We start from the raw sequence: 20,127 nt of genomic DNA, 5'->3' as shown, positions 1-20,127 counted from the left end.
TGTGTATCCTTTCACTGTAATAAGTCATACCTGTGAATACAACTGTATGTTGAATCCTGAAATTCTTCCTAGCCAGTCACTATAGTGGGTGGTCATGGGACCCCCGACACACATGCCCATTATGAATTGCTGTTAAGTTTAATTATCTCAGAGATTCTTTTCTTCTACTGAGAAGGATGGTATTTTAATTCCCTCATGTATGTATGTAACCAAGACACAGATGAATTTACTCAATGTCTTAGTTTTCAACAGAACCAGGTATCAGGGTCAGGTCTAACAAAATCTTCCCTGTTTCTTCATTATATATTGTATTCTCCAAATGAATAAGCAGAATTATTAAAATGCACTGTTTTCATTTTTGACAGTTTTATTTGGGAATTTAGCCATTTAACTCTCATTATAAATAAGGAAGGTTTTTATTAAGTTAAATTAAGTTGCAGTTATTAGTTAATTCCAGTCACTTTTTCCTAAAGACATCTACTTAACTTTTTTCAAAACTATCAGTGAACTAACAACTTTGTTTCTTTTTTTAAATAGATACATTTTTGTATAGGTATTCCATATATGAGTTCTGTGCGTGCGTGTGTGTGTGTGTGTGTGTGTGTGTTGTGCAAGCACTGTGGTTGCTTAAAGAATAACAAAACTTTTTTGTATTTTCTATAAATAATTTTGTTTACTTTGTGATATTTAGTAGATGCTTTATCTCTTACAAGATAGGAATCAAATTAAGTAAAGTATCCTCTTATATCTGCTCAGATAAAGATTTTCTTTCACCTTAGAGCTTACAAAAGACACAATCAGCAAGTCACAAATTGCTGATAATCTGGAAATATTTTTCTTTTTGTGCATCAGTTCCAGAAACTCTTGCCCATTATAGCTCTATTTTGCTGTCTTAAAACATGTAAATTAGTGTCCAAATTGTAGAAGAGTGGAAGGTTAGAGGTAAGGCAGCATATTTGGTTCCACTGTTTGGGGCAGCCCATTGTCTGAGCTCTTCAGTAAATGAGAAAGATTGATTTACTGTTTTCTTTAATAAGGGAAGTTTTATTAATATCTAATAACATTTTATGTTTGTATAGCTTAATAGTTTGTAAATAGCATTCATATTTACTACCTGATTTGATCCAACTTTGTGATGTAGTGGGGTTGATATTGTTATCTCTGCTTTACATTTGGGAAAACTGGAACTCAGAGAGAGTGACTTGCTTAAGACCACACAACCCAGAACCACAAACCCAGAATTTCTGACTCTATACAGTGTTTTCCTTCTTTCATGGTTACATAGGGAACAGAGCTGGAGATTTACATTCTGGTATCTCAGATGTCAAATCATCTCTTTTGGCAATAGGTGGTATACATTTTTTGAGAGAGAGAGATGGGGAATTTTTTAGGCTTAGTTTTATGTAAGGGCCTAATAGTTCAACGTGTGCATAGCCAGAAAAATTTCTGAGTCTGAATGATAAAGATTTTTCTGTTCTTATTAGAAATCAGTTAGAATCATAAACCTTTCCTGCATCATAGCGACACCATACAGGAGAGGATTTCCATGCATGCATATTATGAGAAGACACTTTGGGCAAAGATTTTGACATTTTTCTTGAAGTGACAGGCAGAGGATTTGCTTTTGGACTAAAATGCTCTTTAAGATGAAATGTTTCTTGGGCCTCCCCGGTGGTGCAGCAGTTGAGCGCTGGGTTGCGAGGCTGCCCGCAGCCTCTGCAGCGCCGGTTTGATCCTGGCTGCCGGGTGAGGGTCCCACATGGCGCGCAGACCTCTCCTGCTGTCCACTGCTCCCCTCAGCAGTGTATTTCGTCATTCTGCTCTGCTCTCCCCTCTGGCTCTGGTGAATTCTCTCACCCTCCCGCGCTTCTGACTGTACCCAGTGCTTGTATAAATAAATAAATCTTAAAAAAAAAAAAAAGATGAAATGTTTCTTGTTGAACTGCTTTTTACTTAGTCACCTTTATCCTAAGAATTAAAATCTAAACTAGAAAGGCATTAAGGCAGATGTGTTTAGGATAGCCATTGGAGAATGAAGCAAAGGTAGGGCAAAAGAGTAAACTTACTTGAATGAAATGAGGGGAACAAGGAATTATTGGTGGAAAAACAAAGTAATGGTGATGCTAAATAATTTAACAATTAGGCTTTTTTTGTAATAGAAATAATATTTGAATTCCTATATATTGATGTATAAGGATTAATTATAGCTGCATGGCAGCTATATGCTATTTGCATATAGCATGGCAAATTACCTTAAAGTCTTTTACTTCAGTGAAGTTTATTGTGAGATTATATGAATGTACTTTCTAAGATGTAAAATGTTAAAAACATATGTTGGAATTATTATTATAAGTAAAACTGATTGCCTTCATTGGGTAGTGCCTTAAGATATTAACTGAAGTAATCAATGGGATGGGGATATTAAAAAAAAAATTGATGCTCTTGTCAACCTCGTGGCTTCTCATAGAGTCAGCAAACTTATTGAAGGCTTGTAATGTGTCAGGTACTTGGGAACTGACAGGAGGTACTAAAGATGAGTGAGTCTAATGGTTTCAACTATACACGAGAAGAGATCAGATAGAATGTTTGTGCAAAGTAGTGAGAGAACATAGGGAAAGGGCACTTATCCCAATATGGACTTTAAAGAGGAATGTTTGAAGGTGAGCCTGAACTGTGGTTTGAAAGAAATGTGAGTCATTAGGAGAAAAAAGATGGATACATCCTCTAAATAGAGGAAACAATGTTGGTGAGGACTTGTGAAGTGTGAGCAAAGAAGTGGTCCAGAGGTGACTGGCAGGACTCACTTGCTGAGAATTTTGACTTCATGACACCCTGAGTGAATTGTTGAGAATGCCATAGGAAGACCTGACTTCGGAGGCAGAACGACAAGTTCAGCTGAGCTCATGCTACATTTCAGGTACATGTCAGCTAGCTGTGTGCATATAGCAAATCCATTGACATGCAGGAGAAGTTCATGGGAGAAGTTGGGGCTAGAAGTTTTGAATTTCGAAATGATGAGAATACAAATTAAAAGCCATCGTTCAAAGAGAGCATGTAAACAAGAGCTGTTGGCCAAGAGAGCATTTTCATAAACACCTATTTTTTTTTAAAGATTTATTTATTTATATAGGAACTGGGTACAGGCCAGATGCATGGGAGGGTGAGAGGATTCACCAGAGACAGAGTGGGGAACAGAACAGGCAGACTGATGAAATGCACTGCTGAGGGGAGCAACGGGCGAGACAGGAGAGGTCTGCTGCGCCATGTGGGACCCTTGCCAGATGGCCGGGATCGAGCTGGCGCTGCAGAGACTGCAGACAGCTTCACAGCGCAGCGCTCAACTGCCTGTGCCACCAGGGGAGGCCCAAACACCTATTTTTTGAGACACTCAAGATCTATACTCAGGAAGGACAGAGAAAAATGAAGCCAACCAGAAAAATGGAGTCTCAGAATTGCCACCACAGTTTAGTGCAGCAGAGAGAGGTAGAAAAAAAGGATGGGAGAATGGAAAGTAGAATAGCAGAAGGCTTCTTTCTGTGGAGTGATGGGGTTAAGAATTTTCCTTCTTTCCTTTTGTCTATCTCAGTATTCCCCTAAATGTGGATCCACTGACATCTCCCCTTGTTTCCTTCTCTGCCCACCTCCCACTTCACCCTCCATAGCCTCCTCAATCCTCACTTCCTCATCCTTTGTGCACTCTGAGCTAGCACTGGTGGCCCCTGTAGTGTAGATCTTGATTAAGTTGGGACTAGAAACATGATTTTCTTAGATCTTCAGAATTAAGAGACATTGTGGATTACAGGAATGAAATAAGGGTATGAAAATGGTTCATTCCTGGTTTTCAGTATGGATAATGCCAGGACAGGAGTGGAGTTCTTATCACAGTCATCACAGGAATGAACCAAGATCAGAAACTGACAGGATCAAGTCATTTGCTGTATCCAGGAAAAACTTTTGGATTCAGAATCCTGGACATTCCTCATTATAGGTTCCCCCCACCGACCTTTCATTTCCAGAATTCGACTTCCTGGTTGTGGTCTATCTTAAAGTACGTATGAGCATCTGATACCAGCATTGCTCAGTCTCCCTGCTGTCTATAAGCTTTTTTGGCTTGATCCTAGACATCTTTGTTGCTCCTCAATCATACTTCCCTCTTTTTGTTTTCCTTTTGTTTTACAGCTTAAAACTCTAGGTTTTTTCCTTTAAACCTTTCCTTGGTTCAAATTAATTAATTTCTAGTAATCAGCTTTCCATGTAGATCTAGATTCTTGCTCTGAGTCCAGTGTAGTGATTGAACTCCCTGCAACCAATTTGACTTATGCCAGTCTGTTTTTATTGGTTTACATAGATGTTGTGCTCTTACTACTTATTAGAGGAGGCTAACCCTGTGATGCTGCTGGGTATCTACCCAACACTGGCCACTGTGTTTCCTCACTATAGAGCCAATCTCCACAGTCCAGATTGGTTTCCAGGCCCCTGGACAGTGCATGACTTTTGAGCAAGCTCTGTCCTCCTTTGCATTTTATGATTTATTCTTCTTCTTATGACAGTCTCTAGGAGGAAATACATAGCAAGAGAAGACTTGTCTTTTCCTTTTTTCTCTCGTTACTTTTTTCTTCAGTCTGCCATTGCTTCTGCTAGTCTTCTATCTATCCTATGAATCACTGGGACCAACCCTGAGAATTTGAAACATCAAGGTCAATAAGGAGGTCTGAATTATTATTTTTAAAAAAGAGAGTAAGTCATTTTTATAAAAGCAAATAATCTTTTCTTTTAATCTTTTTACAAAAGACCCAACAGATTCAATGATAAATATTTTTGTTGCATGGTGGAATGCTGTGAAAGTTTTCTTATGAGTGTTAGAAATGTTGTGAAGTCTCACACATTCCTCCAAGCTGCTCAGCTTGATCTCTCAAGACTAGTCTATCATAGTACAAGCTCTGAACTTTTAGTTGGAATTTTGCTATATAAGATCCAGGTAGGTTGCACTATATTTTTTATTCTTTTAGTGAGCAAAATTAAAACAGTTCTAGAAAAAAAGATACTCTTACCAGATGAGTTTTACTTTCTCAGAACATTAGAACCATGGAATTCACTAACTTGCCTTTCCCACCTTCCAGATATTTCAACTGAATTAATGTTTAGCAGCAGGAGTTCTTTTATTTTAGGTGTCTAATGACATTCCCTTGTTGGGTCATTTTAATAGATTGTTGATTCCTACCCATTGTCTGATTTTATAGTTTTTAATTACATTAGCTATGGGAAAAACCCTTTTAGAAGCAGTTAGGTTATAAACAAATATGTATCTATATGTAGTAAGGTAGTTCTGGTAAAAAAAAATGTATATAGTGAAATGTTTTCATAGTGTTTCTGTGACATGGTGTGTGTGTGGTTGTGTGTGTGTAAAATCTTCCAAATGGGGAAAACTCAGAATATTGTATTGTTTTCTGAAGAGGAAAGGGTCTGTGCAGACCCCAGTGGAAAGGTTCTCTTCATCTCAAACAGCCTACCTAATCAAATATTTAGAAGCACTTAGTGCTTTTAGGCAAATATCTTATTCTCTGTCCCAAGGGAAAGCAGTTAATCTGGTGTGGAGTGTTCACTTGTTTTTCATTTTTATTTGACTGATAGAAACTGAGGATGGGTATAGGAGCTGTTCCTATGGCAAATAATCATTTTATAGACTTAGAATAAGTGATTTCAGTGCATTACTGGAGGAACCAAGTGAACAGTCAGTTTCTTCTAAAGCCTGTTGAAGTTATGTTACTTGATTTATATTGATTAAAATAGGACTTTAAAAATGAATCTTTTTTAAAAATACATTTTTAATGAGGGTACATTGATTAATAATTTTATGTAAGTTTCAGGTATACCATAATGCAATTCAACATCTGTATATACTACATCATGATCACTACCAAAGTCTAGTTTATATCCATCAAAAAATAAATCTTAATAGCCTGCAAATTAATCCTTGAAAGAAGTTATTGAATAAGCAAGTTCATTGTTTTTTTGTGATTGTATGATGTATACTGACACTCTTATAATTAAAAATTAGCATTTTATTTTACTTCTTACACATGCAAGGAGGTTTCAACTATTAAACATCTCTTGTTCATTTGGATAACATTTTTAAAGTTAAAACAGGCTATGTTATATTATGCTTGCATCCAACTAAATTCAGGATGGCAAAATCTTTTATTAGAACCTTAAAATCTAATTGTGTTTTGTATGTTCTGTATGCTTTGGCTACAGCCCTACCACTTATGTTCTGGATGAAGATGAACCTCGATTCCTTGACGAAGTTGATTACAGTGCAGAAAGTAATGATGAGTTAGATATTGAATTGCCTGAAAATGCAGGAGACTATGAACCTTCTGCTCAAGAAGAAGTACTTTCTGATTCTGAATTTTCAAGAACATATTTACCTTGAGCCCTCTGCCATCTCTTGTTAACTACAAAGAAGAAATGAAATATCTTGGTTTTTATTACACAGGAAGATTGAAAGAAATGAGTTTATAGAGAACTGACTCAGAAAAACAAAAAGTAACTTGGGCCTGTTTGGTTTCAAGTCAATAAATATATTATTAATTCATGATAAAATTGGCACTTGTTTTATTTTAGATATTCAGTGCACTTTATATGGCATTGAATTATCAAATATTGGATATACTTAAAAAAAAAAAAACCCTGAGTATCATTGCATGAATTTTTATCTCCTTAGGGTTATACCCTACATCAAATGGATAATCTTGAAGTGTGTGAGACTATAAAACCTAAATTCTAGATTTGTTGAAAATTCTGAGTTGTTAAAAAGTAATATATATGTACATGGATTTCTATAGATGTGTCTGTGTAGGGGTGGGTAGATATTGAATATAAGACTGTTCCTCAGAATCATGTCAATTGTTGAGTTGTGGCTGAAATAATACAGAGTTTGCCTTGAAACCATTACATTCTATATTTACCAAATTAAACAAATAAAAGCTATATATTAAATATTGCATTTATTTCGTTATCCTTTTTAACCAGCTCAGATTATTTGGTTTAGAGAATCTTTGTGAGAACATAATAAAAATCCATTATCTTGAACACATTGATAACATTTTGGGAAAAAATATAGCGCTTGATTGACCAGTATTAAGTTTTTTTATGGTGTAGGTTTACCTCAGCCTACCATTAAAGATCTATTTGAATAGCTCTTTTTCTAGACGTGTTTCTCATGGAGTACCGATCTTGTATCACTGCAGTGAGTGTAAGAAGTTTTACAAATGCACTGAGGGATGTATTCTAATGTTAAATATGTATTTGTATATTATGTTTATTTAGCATTTCCTGAACAGTGCTATGTTATTAGACTTACTGAATGAAATCATGTAGAACATGCTGATGCCGTATCCAAGTCCTAAGATGACTGCAGTAAATTGAAGCATGTTCTTGTAGTGACATCTTCCTGAGTTTAAGCTTTCCTGCTACAGGATGGGCTTTGTCTTCAAGTAGTACAGAATGAATCTAATGAGCTTGGTTACGTGCTTTAACAACTTAGTTTCTGTTTGACAAAACAAATCCAAAAAGAGTCCTCATAAACAGATTCTTACCAGGACTCAGGTACTTAGATTTTGGCACATTTCTTTTTCATGTGTTCCTGATTAGAATATTCTGTGTTTTTTTTAAACCTGTAATAATTGAAAGGAAATGATAAAATAAATGAAAAGAAATGTATTTAAGTTTTTTGCATTTTCCAAATCAATAATTTTTGTTGTATTATTTGAAGCATTTCATCTATTGTAGCTGCTTTTTGGTGTCAGAAGAACTACATACCTGAGATAGCCTAATACTTATTAAATTTAGGAAATAAAGATTAAATAGATTGTAAAATTGAGCTAGTCCTAAGTGTGTAGTGACCTAATTTACAAAAGATTGGGATACATTAGCAGTATATTTAATAATTTATAATTATAAAATTATATATTTTTACACATAAATAATTCCATATTTAGTTTTTTTCCCGGAGAGTAGATTATGGAGGCAGCATGTCCTTATATGAATTTTTCTTGGTTCTCATAAAATTAGAAGTTAAAGTGACTATAATTATCATGCATCATTATGAAGAGTAACTATTGTTACTACAGTGTGCAGAATAACTCAAAATTTCAACCTACTATATTAACATTATAAAAAGTCCTTACTGTGTACTGTTACATTATTTTATATTGATAAAATACATCTTTCAGCATATATTTCAAATCTGAATATGCCTTTCATTAAATAATTAATCTCAAAGTTAAAGGGAATGTTTTTATAGTTATGAAGTGAATTTCTCCTCTCTTAATAAAGAGCTTTGGAAAAATAAAAATGATTGAAAATCGTAACTTCCTTAGTTAGGGATAAAATTAAATTTCACCCACTAATTCAATAACCTCCACTGGTTATTAGTGGTCACCCACTAATGAAATGAAATTGCCCTAAATTTTACCTCTGTGACTTTTCAGGATTTTCAAAGAATGATTGAGATGCCATCAGTGTCATAATCCTGAAAATAAATGTGTAGCTGATAAAATGGCCTAATGATGGAGTTTAGATTACTTTTGTTTGGAACTATACATTTCTTAAAAGTAGCTTTGGTTTAATTTAGCCATTCTCAAACTACCATGTGCATCAGAATCACCTAGGGACTGTGTCTCAAAAACACAGATTGGTGATTATGTGTATCTGGGTAGTGATACTACAGGAACCAGACTAAGAATTATTGGTATGATGCAGTGTGTTCTTTCAGCATTAGTTTCCTAAGAATCATAAAACCTATGAAATGGAAATTAATACCAGGAATGATTTTGACCAAGTGAATTTGTAGCATCAAGAAAATAGACACACAGGGGTCCAGTAAGGGAGCATGACAGAATGTAAAAACCTGTGGTCACCACTTGGCTTTCCTCTGTGCAGTCATAGTGTTGTTTCAATGCAGGGTTGTTCGTCCTGCATTAGGAGTCTTTCTTAATTTCTGTCACTTTGCCAGCTTTTGTGTGGTATTTAGAAACATGGACATTTGTCTCACACTTATCCTGAAATTCCACTTTGGGTATCGCACTAACAGCAATGAATACAATACTTACAAATTTCAAACGTCCAAATGAGGATGAACATAGTATTATAAGTACCAAAATGGATAAGACAATACATGTACTAATGGAGTTGTTTTTGTGGATGATCCAGAAATAAATGACAATAATTCAAAACTGTACATGCATCTTCAGAAATCATTTTGTTTTCCTATATGTACTTTAATAATATAAAATATTAATTGAGAATTTTTGAATTTTTCTCTTATTTTGATGAGAGTTTAATAGTTATATGTAAACCAGTTTCTCTCTTAAGAATAACCTGTTGAAACAATATTTCAATTGAAGGGCTAGTCTATTTTATACGATAGAATGTTAGTATTAAGTAAATGTTCCTTGGGTTAAAGCGTATTTATATTCCTACATAGAAAAAAGGATGCTTAGAAGAAAAATGCATAGCTATTTTTATCTCATTTTCCTTATGAGAATTAGTGTTTTGAAGTTTTAGTCCTTGAAATGTCACATTTAATTTGTTTTCCACTAATGATGCTTACAAAGCACTTTTACTCACCTATTCTGGGCTGCCCTTGAGTGCTCTTCTCGTTCTAGACTGAACAGTGACTTAGACCTCCTTCTTCTCATTCCCCCAGCTCTATCTCATGAGATTTCTTTACACTCCAGGCCCTTTTACCTCCTGGTATGTTCTATCAAATCCTATTTTGTCTTGAGAGGTTGGCTAGTTGCTGAAGGCATTGAGTAAACTTATTTTGAATTTCAGGTCACCAAATATGCAGTGCCTAAATCCAGAGGGCCCTTTTATGGTGGGATTTCAGACATCTGATGCCAGTTCAAGTGATGTTTTGGAGTCTGGGAGGTGGATGACACCATGGAGTTCTAAAATGATCTCCATGTATATGCATTTGCTCACAGACACATGCACAAATCCCTGTAAAATGGAAATGGATTTGTGATAACCTTGTATTTGTAGGCCCAGACAACTTTGAAGGGCTGAAGAGATTTAATGTAAATCTTTTTTTAAATTTATTTTTATTTTTATACAAGAACCGGGGTACAGGCCAGAGGCACAGGAGGGTGAGAGGATTCACCAGAGACAGAGCAGGGAACAGAATAGGCAGACTGATGAAATACACTGCTGAGGGGAGCAGTGGGCGTGACAGGAGAGGTCTGCTTCGCCATGTGGGATTCTCACCGGCCGGCCGGGATTGAACCCGTGCTGCAGAGGCTGCAGACAGCTTCACAGTGCAGTGCTCAACTGCCTGCGCCACCAGGGAGGCCCTAGTTATAAATATTTATAAAGGGTTATGTGTATAAATACTAAATGTGGGATTTTCCCTCAAAAGACACCACTGATAAAGGCTGAGTGAATCTGAGATGAGCAATAGCAAAAATCAGGTCATGGGAATTCTGAAGCATGGTTGTCCTAACATTTTTAATACTTTTAAACCACAATGATCTGTGGCAATGATGTTTATTTAAAATAGGAAAGATTAGCATTTAATAAATGAAAGTAAAGACTATACCTTTGAAAATATATTGGCTTTTCTATAACATTTCCTCTAGCTGAAGTTGTGTCTAAGTAGTTAAATTTAAGACTGGAATCTATTTTCATGTTCAGTGCTAAGTGCTAATGTCAAGTTGTATACTCTGTTTACATGTTATGACTTTATAATCTACTTTTTCATTCTTTATATTGCCTATATGATGTTAATTTTCATCCTGTTAATTTTCAGAAATCTTTGACATTTCATCTGTCTTTGTTTCAGAACGTGGGCACCTGAAACAGTAAGTGAATAAACCAGATACTTTCATATAAAAGGATAAATCTCAAAATCTGAAAATATTTCTTTTAAAGGATTATAATTAGTATTTAATGGAGAGAGAGAAATGTCCAATGCATAACTACCTTTGCCAACCTTTATTTTCCCTTCCTGAAGAATTACACAAGATGAAAAATTCTCAAAAACTAAACCACTGTTACCACATATACTAAAATCCACATCACTTACAGGATGGAATGAACGTGGGTATGGTTGTCCCAAATATCCATGTTCCCCTTTGCTTTGACAACCAGTATTCAGGATCTGTGTTCTGATCATCCAGGACCAACTTCTGAAGTGGCGCAGCCTTTAATGTTTTTCTTTATCACTGACTTGATAAGTTATCTATTATACATTTTTTAAGATTTATTTTTTATTTATGCAATAGCTGGGGCACAGTCCAGAGGGGCGGGAGGGTGAGAGGATTCACCAGAGACAAAGTGGGGAGCAGAAGAGGCAGACAGACGGAAAGCACCGCTGAGGGGAGTAGCGGGTGCTACAGGAGAGGTCTGCCATGCCATGTGGGAATCTCCCTGGCCGGCTGGGAATGGAACCCAAACTGCAGAGGCTGCGGACAGTTTCACACCACTGCGTTCAACCTGCAGCACCACCGGGGAGGCCCCCATTATAATTCTTGATGTAGGTCATTTTGCTCTTAGAAATTCAGGTGCTTTGGTTGCTTCTCTCCTTAGTTTTGATTTATTATTTCTGTGACTAGATCGCTATTCCTTTCTCTTTCTCTCCACCCTCTGGGATGCTTATTATTCTTACGTTGGAGCCTTATGGTTTGTTTACTGAATTCTAAAGCATAAGTCCCCCAAACGAGGAGAGTTCTCGGGTCCTTCATGGTGTTACTTCTAGTTAGTTGATGTGGGACATTTTACTGTATCTCAACAGCTAAGCTCATCAAGCTTACAAAACATTTTAGAACACTCTAGAACTTGTCAATCTGTTCAATGAGATTTAGCTTTGATGATAATTTAGGCTAGCATTTACAGTATACCTGTTATGTCTAGATACTGAACTGTGTGCTTTATATAGATGCCAATTTAATGTTCACAACAACCCTATTTTTACCCCATTTTACTGGTTATTATCATTATTGCCCCATTTTACTGATGCAGAAACTAACTTGCTAAAGATCATAAAGCTAATAAACATTAGAAAATGAGTTTGTACTAATTCAAATCATGTAGTGAATTTACTAAGAACTATAATTAGTGGTATTACAAAACTGTCATCCCAGACTCCACAGTATCTGACTAGGGAGCATATTTCATAGCCAATATGGTTCAAGAATGGGTTTGGGGCTGTATCATTTTGCTTGTCAACCCCCTAGGAAAAGGTACAGTGAGATACTTTTAAGTGTAAGCTAGGATCCTCACTAACTTGGAAATTAGCAGAATCGCCTCCTGTTCCGCCACATTTAATTTCCCAAGAGTAGCTCAGTTTATGGTGCTATCCCCATCAGATGCCTCCTGTGGGTAAAAATGATGGAATTCAGTTAGAAGTTCAGCAACTCCATGCTTTAGTGTCCCAGTTATACCCATCATAAACCTTTTGTTGTTGTTAAGACAAAAGAGAGAAAATAGAAGCAGAACTGTCCTGTTGTCTCAATGGGAATAAAGAGAGTGCGCCTGATTAATTAGGAAAACATTCACGGACTGAGGCAAAAAATAATAGATAAGTGCTACTTGTTTATTAATCTAGAAGATCAATATAATGAAAAATCATTGATTAATAAAATAAGGTCGTGAATGTTCTTACTTGGGGGAGAGTCATACTTTATGTCTGTCCTGTTACTCATTATTCAACTTCCTGGTATGCACAGAGCTGGCAGTGCAAGGGGGCTGTGTATGGAGACAGCCATGGACTCTATGATACCTGCAACCCTCTCCCTGCACGCTCCCCCCCCCCATACCATTTGTGAATGGAACCTGGGGTATAGGGGGTCTTATAGATGTGGGAGAGTTCACTCATCTCACGGAAGAGAATCAATGGGTAGAAATAGCCCGGGATTGATAGGCAGCAATGACTCCAGGTGTAGGAGCTCCATGCCAGAAGAACTGAAGCTTTGCCAACAAAGTTGACAACTTTGTCCATTTGTACGAAAACAATGAAACTCATTTTTACAGGCTTAGGGAAGTGAAAAGTTGTTTTAAAAATGTACCATTTTAGATCCATATAGGAACACAAAGGGCAAAAACAAAACAGAGAAACTTTGACTTCCTTTGTTCAGAGTGTTAATATTTAAATGGTCCCCATCCCATGTCAGAGCTACCTACTGAGGCATTTATAAAGGACAGGTGGAACACCAACAACTCTGTGTTCCCTATAAGTTTTTGGAATGATCATTTAAAGCTTTAACCTCCCTGCTTAACAGAACCATCCATATGCTATCCACAGTTGTTCTTTTTAACACCCAACTTCAAAGTTCTGGAATCTCAATAACTGTGGATACTTTCAAATTATGTGACTGTTCAAAGGGACAAATGCCCTTTCATAATTTTCTTTTTCTAATTAGGAACTAGTTTGCATTGGAGCATTTAATGTCCACTTAATTCAACAAATACTACTGTCACAGCTTGGGTGGTCATGGAGACCCAATTTGTAGGGTGCATGCACAAAATAGCTCAGTTTGTGGTACAATTCTGTAATTCTATAGTTAAATTCATTTGACTCACTCATTCTACTTAGTATTTCAGTTTTTCTGTCATTCCATAGAATCTTTAGTGCTGAAAAGACTCAGACATCATGTTCCACTCAGTTTTTTAGCTGAAGAAATTCAGTCCAAGAGAGATTACATGACTTGCTCAAAGGTCCCCCAGCTTTCTCACTCTGCTCCTTGAATCCCCTTACCAGGTCCTTTCTAATGTGTATACTCTATTGGTGCAGACTTTTAGGCTGAGCAGAACTGAGTCTAATTTCAGACTTGTTTCATATTCTGTTGACCAGCCCGTTGCCCATCTTGCTGTTTATAACTTTTTCATAGCTTTGGGAAGCACCTTAAAATATAATTGCAAACACTACCCAGCCAAATGTGTACTCCCCTTGCCTAGTAATGAGGCTTTTAAGTGGTGGCACTGGAGGGCAGCAAGAAGATACATAGCTCACGCAAAATGAGAAATCTGAGCAAATGGGATTTGGTAATGGACTTTTCCATGACACTAGTTGTCTAATCAGCGGTCTGAGGTTATGCTGGTACATTTTGTATTTTGAAAGGCACAAAATGTCAGGTTATAGCCCAAATACTGGTTAAGATTTTGATTATTTTGCAGAATTGTAGCAAAATACCTCAGGACTGATTTTTTACTTTTCCCAAGCTTATGTTTGCTGGTTTCCTTTGTTTGGAAGTTGTACTTCCTTTTGCTATAGATGGGGCTCATGTTCGTATGCATTTCCCTTGCCCACTATTCTGGGTGTTTGCCTAGTGGTGGACACAGTAGCTGGGGCTTTGCTCGGCATGGTTCTGTGTGAGTGGCGGGTGGTGGTCTGGGCTGGAGGGCAATGGTGCTGGTGCGTAGGACCCCTGGCAGCTCTGCCCTGGATGTGGGACATCCGGGTGAGTGGTGGTTGGGAGGCCCTGGGCTGTGGGCATGAAAACTGTAAGACATCGTTAAAACAAATAGAAGAAGAGCAATTTTATTAAAAATTGTCCCTTCCCTGCTACTCTTCTGATTTGAGTGGCAACATCTCTACCAGGGTAGGAAAAGCAATGAACTTACTATCAGAGTCAAAGGCATGGACCTGGGCCATGGCGTACACAATGGGAAGACCTCTCATACCACTTCTATCTGCCTGAAGCTTTGTTTCCTCGTGGTGAAATGGGAATAATAACACACCACTTACAGAGTTGTTAGAACCACTTAATTGCTGACCAATGGTTTGAATGAGCTGGGCTGCCTTGTGCCCTGCAGCCCTGCCCACGCTGATTTCAAGCCTTAGAGAACCAGCTATGCCAGGCTGTGCTGACTGCTGATGAGAGAAACTGTGAGACAATACATTTTTGCTAATTTAATCTGCTGCATTTATAGTCATTTTAATCTGCTGAATTTGTAGCTATTTGAAATCTGGAGGGGAATATGGAGAAAAAGAAGAGAAGGGAAAAAACAAATGCCAGCTGCCCATGCTCTGAATTCTGCATGTTTCTAAAGAGACTGCATCACTCCTCCTTTATCAAGCAACATCAACCACCTTGCATGTTGTTTGAGCTCAACGTTTTTAAGTTTGGCTTCCATTTCAAGGTAATGCTTTTTTAAGTATACGGACTGTTCATTTTAATCTCTTGCATTATGAGAATAGGAGAGTGTGGAAAATATAATTTTCCTCATTTAAGAAGTCAAATTATTGAGAATGGGTTGAAATTTAAGATTTTCTGTGATGAATACTCAGTGTGGAATAACAGTTTGTATTAAATGGTGGGAGGAAAGAGTCATTGGCCCACCTGCCACAGCCAGGGTGGGGGTGGCACCTATCTCAGGACCGTGTGGTATATGCTGGCAGCATGAGCCAAAGAAACCAGAGGCTGTAAGGGACTGTGAGCCACGGAGGACCCTGAAGGGCCCTCGGGAGGACTTAGACACATGACTCCTGGAGCACCTACCCCCAGGGGGTACTGACAGCATGTTGAGCCAGGAAAGCTGCAAAGACCAACAGGAAGTTTATGGGTGGGCCAACTATTGTCCTTAACTCTGAGCCTGAGAGGCAGAGGTAACCAACAGGAGGAGGACTACGCTGGGAGCTACTGAGCTAAAGAAACACTTCCCATTTTCTTCTTCCTGTTTCTTGGGAACATATAATGGGGTTGTGTGTGCTGTACTGAAGACCAGGAGGTGACTCAGAGCTCAGCCACAACCTCCTCCCTCCATGCATTTGGGGTCTCTATCACTTGAGAGAGGAGAGAAGATGAAGGTTAAATGAAGTTTGAGATTAAATCTATGGTATGAACTCATTCATTGAAGGAAGGAAACAGGAGATTTGACACAGTATGACTAAAAATAATCATTGGAGAAAAAACTGGTTCATGCTTATATCTTCCCAGAGTAGAGAACTGCCCAGAACGTTGGTGTCGGTGTCATCCAGTAGAAGGGTTGCACAGACCCCAGATGTTCTTTCACCTGTGGGTGAACAAATGCGTGGGAGCCAGTGGATTCAGACTCAATATAAAATAGGCTGAGCAGGGAGGAGTGAGTTCCCCATCTCTACAAGGATGCAGGCAGGGGTAGCTGGAGCACATAGATACTACTTAAAGTCACTCCAAACCTGGGGTTTGTCTTGGGGGTGGGGGTGGTTGGCTGGGGTGACTCAGGAGGAGAGAGCAGGTAATGCTGGTTGCAGTGTGGATGGCCTTGTAGCTGGCATGAGTCTGAAGATATGTATCAAATGGGGCCGAACTTCCCAGACTGGAGTCTCCAGTTGTCTTTGCGTGGATGCAAGCAAGCATGCTGATGGGCACAACTTCCTCCTCGCCCGAGGCATTTTGATGCTCAAAAACAGCTGGATGCATTGGGTCTGACCCAGGGCTCCAAGGGAAGGTGCAGCAGTGGCAGTTACCTAGAGGGTGATGCCCTCAACCTATGACCTTCAAGCCATCCTGCCCCCATTCTGGTGGGAGGGCCAGAATGGGAGAAGCTGCTCCTCCCATTTGGTCATCTCTGCTGTGGATACAGTGTGGGTAGAGATGTCTGTGTGTCCAGTGTGGAGCCCTCCCAGGGGTAGCCAGCAGAATACTATAGAAATTAGTCATGGGACTTAATGTCCCAGTTACTGTTGATTTAAATTTGGGGGAAAAGAGAGACAAAAAAACCAGAGGAGATCATTAAGTAGCCCTAGGGTTCAGCAGCACATAAAGAAAGATGGGGGTTCAAGTCCACAACTTCTGTGGGTCTCTCTGGCCTTCAGACCTGTTTTCCTGAGGTGTCACTTCTTTCATATCTTCCTTCACTCTTGACTAAAGAAACACTTATTCCCAATTCTGAACCTCCTCCTGGCTTGACCCAGCATTTACTGTGATTACTCTAACAGAGCAGAGCTCTGTTACTCCTCTGCCAAGGGTGCAACTGAAAGAGGCCCACAGCAGATTTTGCAGTGAGCTTGGGGTTTTTAGATAGGATCCTCCGTTGAACTTAAGTCTCAGTTAAACAACAGCGTACTATTCAATTTTTTTAGATTTGTTTTTATTTATTTATGCGTACAAAAACGAGGGTGTAGGCCAGAGATGCGGGAGGTGAGAGGATTCACCAGAGACAGAGTGGGGAGCAGAACAGGCAGATCTACTGAAACACACTGCTGAGGTCAGCAGTGGGTGAGACAGACAGGTCTGCCTGCACCATATGTGGGCTACCTCCCTGGCTGGGGATAAAACCTAGGCTGCCGTGGTGATAGTGCTGAGACTTAACCCCCAGTGCTAAGACTTAACCCCTATGCCACCAGGGAGGCCCCCCAGCGTACTATTCTTGAAGTACCCCTATCACCAGGGGTTTCTTCAGCTCTGGGAATCAGCAGGCCTTCCTCCCCAACCTCTACCAAAAAATCCAACCCCACAAAAAACTAACAACCTCGCCCCCATCCCTCCAAAACCAAAACCCACCACCACCAACCATCCCCAGGGAATGGATTGCTTTCCCCTGCTGTTACACTCTAGCATGTTGTTGGAATGAGTGTCTTTTGGGGTTCGATGTGCCTTTGACCGGGTAAGGAGGAGCCTTTGCTCAGCTCCCTGGCAGGCCTCCATGTTCTCTTGAGGGAAGCCTGTTACAGACTTGGTTGAAGGCTCCTCCAGTTCTGTGTCAGAGCGCCTGCTTTAGGATGCCATGCTGCCAGATGGTCCTGATATTGAGCCAGATTTGCCTGTCAGATGCCATCTTTTCTGGAGGCCTTGCTCCCATCCTGCCAGCTGACCTGGGTCAGAATGTTCAGTCCAACCCAGAGGCCTTAATATTGTCAACCTCAAAGACTTGGGTCAGTTCTCAATCCTTATGCTCCCAGTAGGTGTTTTGGTTCCAAGCAAATGTTCCCATCCTTTTCAGCTGCTTGGTCTACATGCACAGTGGTTCTAGAAGGGGAGGCTCTTGCTCGGCGCCAGGTCAGAGGAGGCATGCCACCTGACCTTATCTAGACAAAAAAATCAGTTAGAAATTTGAAGACATCAGCTTCTTTAAATTCCTCCTGATCAGCCTCTGATCTAGCTGAATGGGAAACAGAAAATGGAGCTTCAAGCTGAGTTTTGAGTTTTGCTGAGTTTTGAGATTGCTGAGTTTGGGTCAATTCCATCACAGGGTGGTTTGAAAGACCATGAACAGCTGGCTGTCCCGCGTAGGAGCAGCCGGTGTGTACGTGTCTCTGGTGTCTGTCTGTTTAGTGTAAGTTCAACAGGTCCAGGAATCTTCTTCATCATCCATCCGGCCACTGGAGCAGCCCGGCAGTGTGTCGCGTGTCACAGAGCATTTCTTCAAAGTGGTAAACACACGTACAATCCATATTGTGTTTTCGGAAGACAATGGTTCAAAGGGTTTGCCGAACTATTTTTAACTTTGAAATCTGGAAGGAAAATGAGGTCACGCATGCCGGGAAAAGTGTCCAGATCTTCCAACAGACCACAGCTGAAGAATCCTGGTTTTTATTTGTTCGTCTCAGAGTTGGGATCATTCAAAAAAGGTGAGTTTTAGACCCTTCATTCCAAAAAGCTTTGCGGTTTGATCTATGCCAGGAGTGAATTCACTCCTGCAGTTTATCAAACAGACATGTGCACCCTGAGTCCAGAAGCCTGGAGGGGAGTGCGTGAGCCTGTGTCAGGGAAGAGCAGCTCAGGAGTGTGGCAGTGAACAGCACGTTTCAGAGGACCGAGGCCAGCCATGTTGAGTGAGGAGAAAGCCAAAAAAAAAAAAAAGTTACCACTCTAGGTTTTCCTTCCTGTGTGGTGTGATCTTGGACAAATTATTGAGCCTCTTTGATTTTCATTCATCTCATATGTAACAGTTGCCCGCTGCTCCCCTCAGCAGTGTATTTCAGTCAGTCCACCTGTTCTGTGCCCCACTCAGTCTCTGGTGAACCCTCTCACCCCCCACACCTCTGGCCTGTACCCCAGTTTTTGTATGCATAAATGAATAAATCTTTTTTTAAAAAGAAGTTTGTTGAGGGCACTGATAAGCTAATCAATGGGAAGAGCTGTTGCGGTGCCTGGCATACACGAGGTTAAACAGGCATTCATTTTCATCTCTCCTTTTACTTTGATTTTTCCATGACCAAGTTTTATTTGCACCCCTCTCCCCACTGTTTATTAGGAAACACATGTTACAAAGTTCCCCACAATCTGCTCTAGTTTGACTCCTCTAAGTGAGAAAGAGCACCCACAAGAAATAAAGCCAGAGGAATGTGTGGTAGAGAAGAGGGAGAACTTAGTTTGAATTTGTTCTGCTCCCTATGGAAGTGGGGCTCACTTCTGTTTTTTATTTGCAGATGAGTGACATGCTGACATAGTCCACAGACTAACTCAGGCTAGAGGGTGGTCATCTTGGCAGCCCAGGCCTGCTTGGTGTTTAGGTGCAAGACAATGGGCTTCCTGGGGGGCTCTGGCTGTCTGTAGGTCCCTTGTGAGAACTGTATTCTCCAGTATCTTATTTTGCTTTTCCCCCTTGCTTGGGTTTCTTTGTTTATAACAGGGAAACTGGAGACAGTTGATAGCACTTTAGAGGAAACATGATATTTTCCTAGGAAACTCCCAGGCAGAAGGAAGGGAAGCAGGCCCTGAGTTGGAGCAATGGGCCGTGTTGCAGGCCACAGTGCAGGAAGGCAAGCCTGCCATTCCTCTCAGAGGGAGTAGACTGGGTCAGCTTGGGGTAGGGTGGATGGTCACTTCCATACTATTATGCAAAGTCTGAACTGACTCACCTTCCTGCCTTTTTCTGCTCATTGCTTAAATAGCCACTGCAGCCCAGTGACTTCTTTCTGTGGAAGAAAGAGTCTCAGAAATGATCCAGCTGGTAATCATGGTGCTGTGGGTCAGAAGGTCAGAGCTTTTGTGAGAAAGGTGGTCTCTTCTTTCCATCAAGTCACCAGGGCAGAGGAGAATGCCACCTGATCTTTACTGAGTGACTTTTGAACAAGATGTGCTAGATTCATCTAGATAGAAAATCACTTAGAAATTTGAAGGAATTAGCGTCTTTCCACCCATCATTCAACTTATGTTCTAGGGGTCCAGGAGACAAGCACAAATGAGTGAGAACCGAGCA

At 39.6% G+C, this 20,127-nt stretch overlaps 1 protein-coding gene across 4 annotated transcripts in view; it reads left to right on the top strand.

Annotated features, from left to right (window-relative positions):
* Window positions 1–6,433, top strand: part of AGTPBP1 (ATP/GTP binding carboxypeptidase 1) — a gene marked incomplete at both ends in the record, with an annotated part of 95,128 nt that extends 88,695 nt beyond the window's left edge. For all 4 annotated transcript variants that reach the window (XM_084237325.1, XM_084237324.1, XM_084237323.1 and 1 more), the window contains one exon: window positions 6,256–6,433. In XM_084237325.1, the coding sequence (XP_084093451.1) occupies window positions 6,256–6,433 (178 nt within the window). The remainder of the gene's footprint in view (window positions 1–6,255) is intronic.
* Window positions 6,434–20,127: the final 13,694 nt, after the last annotated feature.

Source organism: Talpa europaea (genome assembly GCF_964194135.1).
Source record: "Talpa europaea genome assembly, chromosome: 7".
Lineage (NCBI taxonomy): Eukaryota > Metazoa > Chordata > Mammalia > Eulipotyphla > Talpidae > Talpa > Talpa europaea.
Note: the sequence above shows the minus strand (reverse complement) of the source record. Positions and strands in the feature narration are given on the sequence as shown.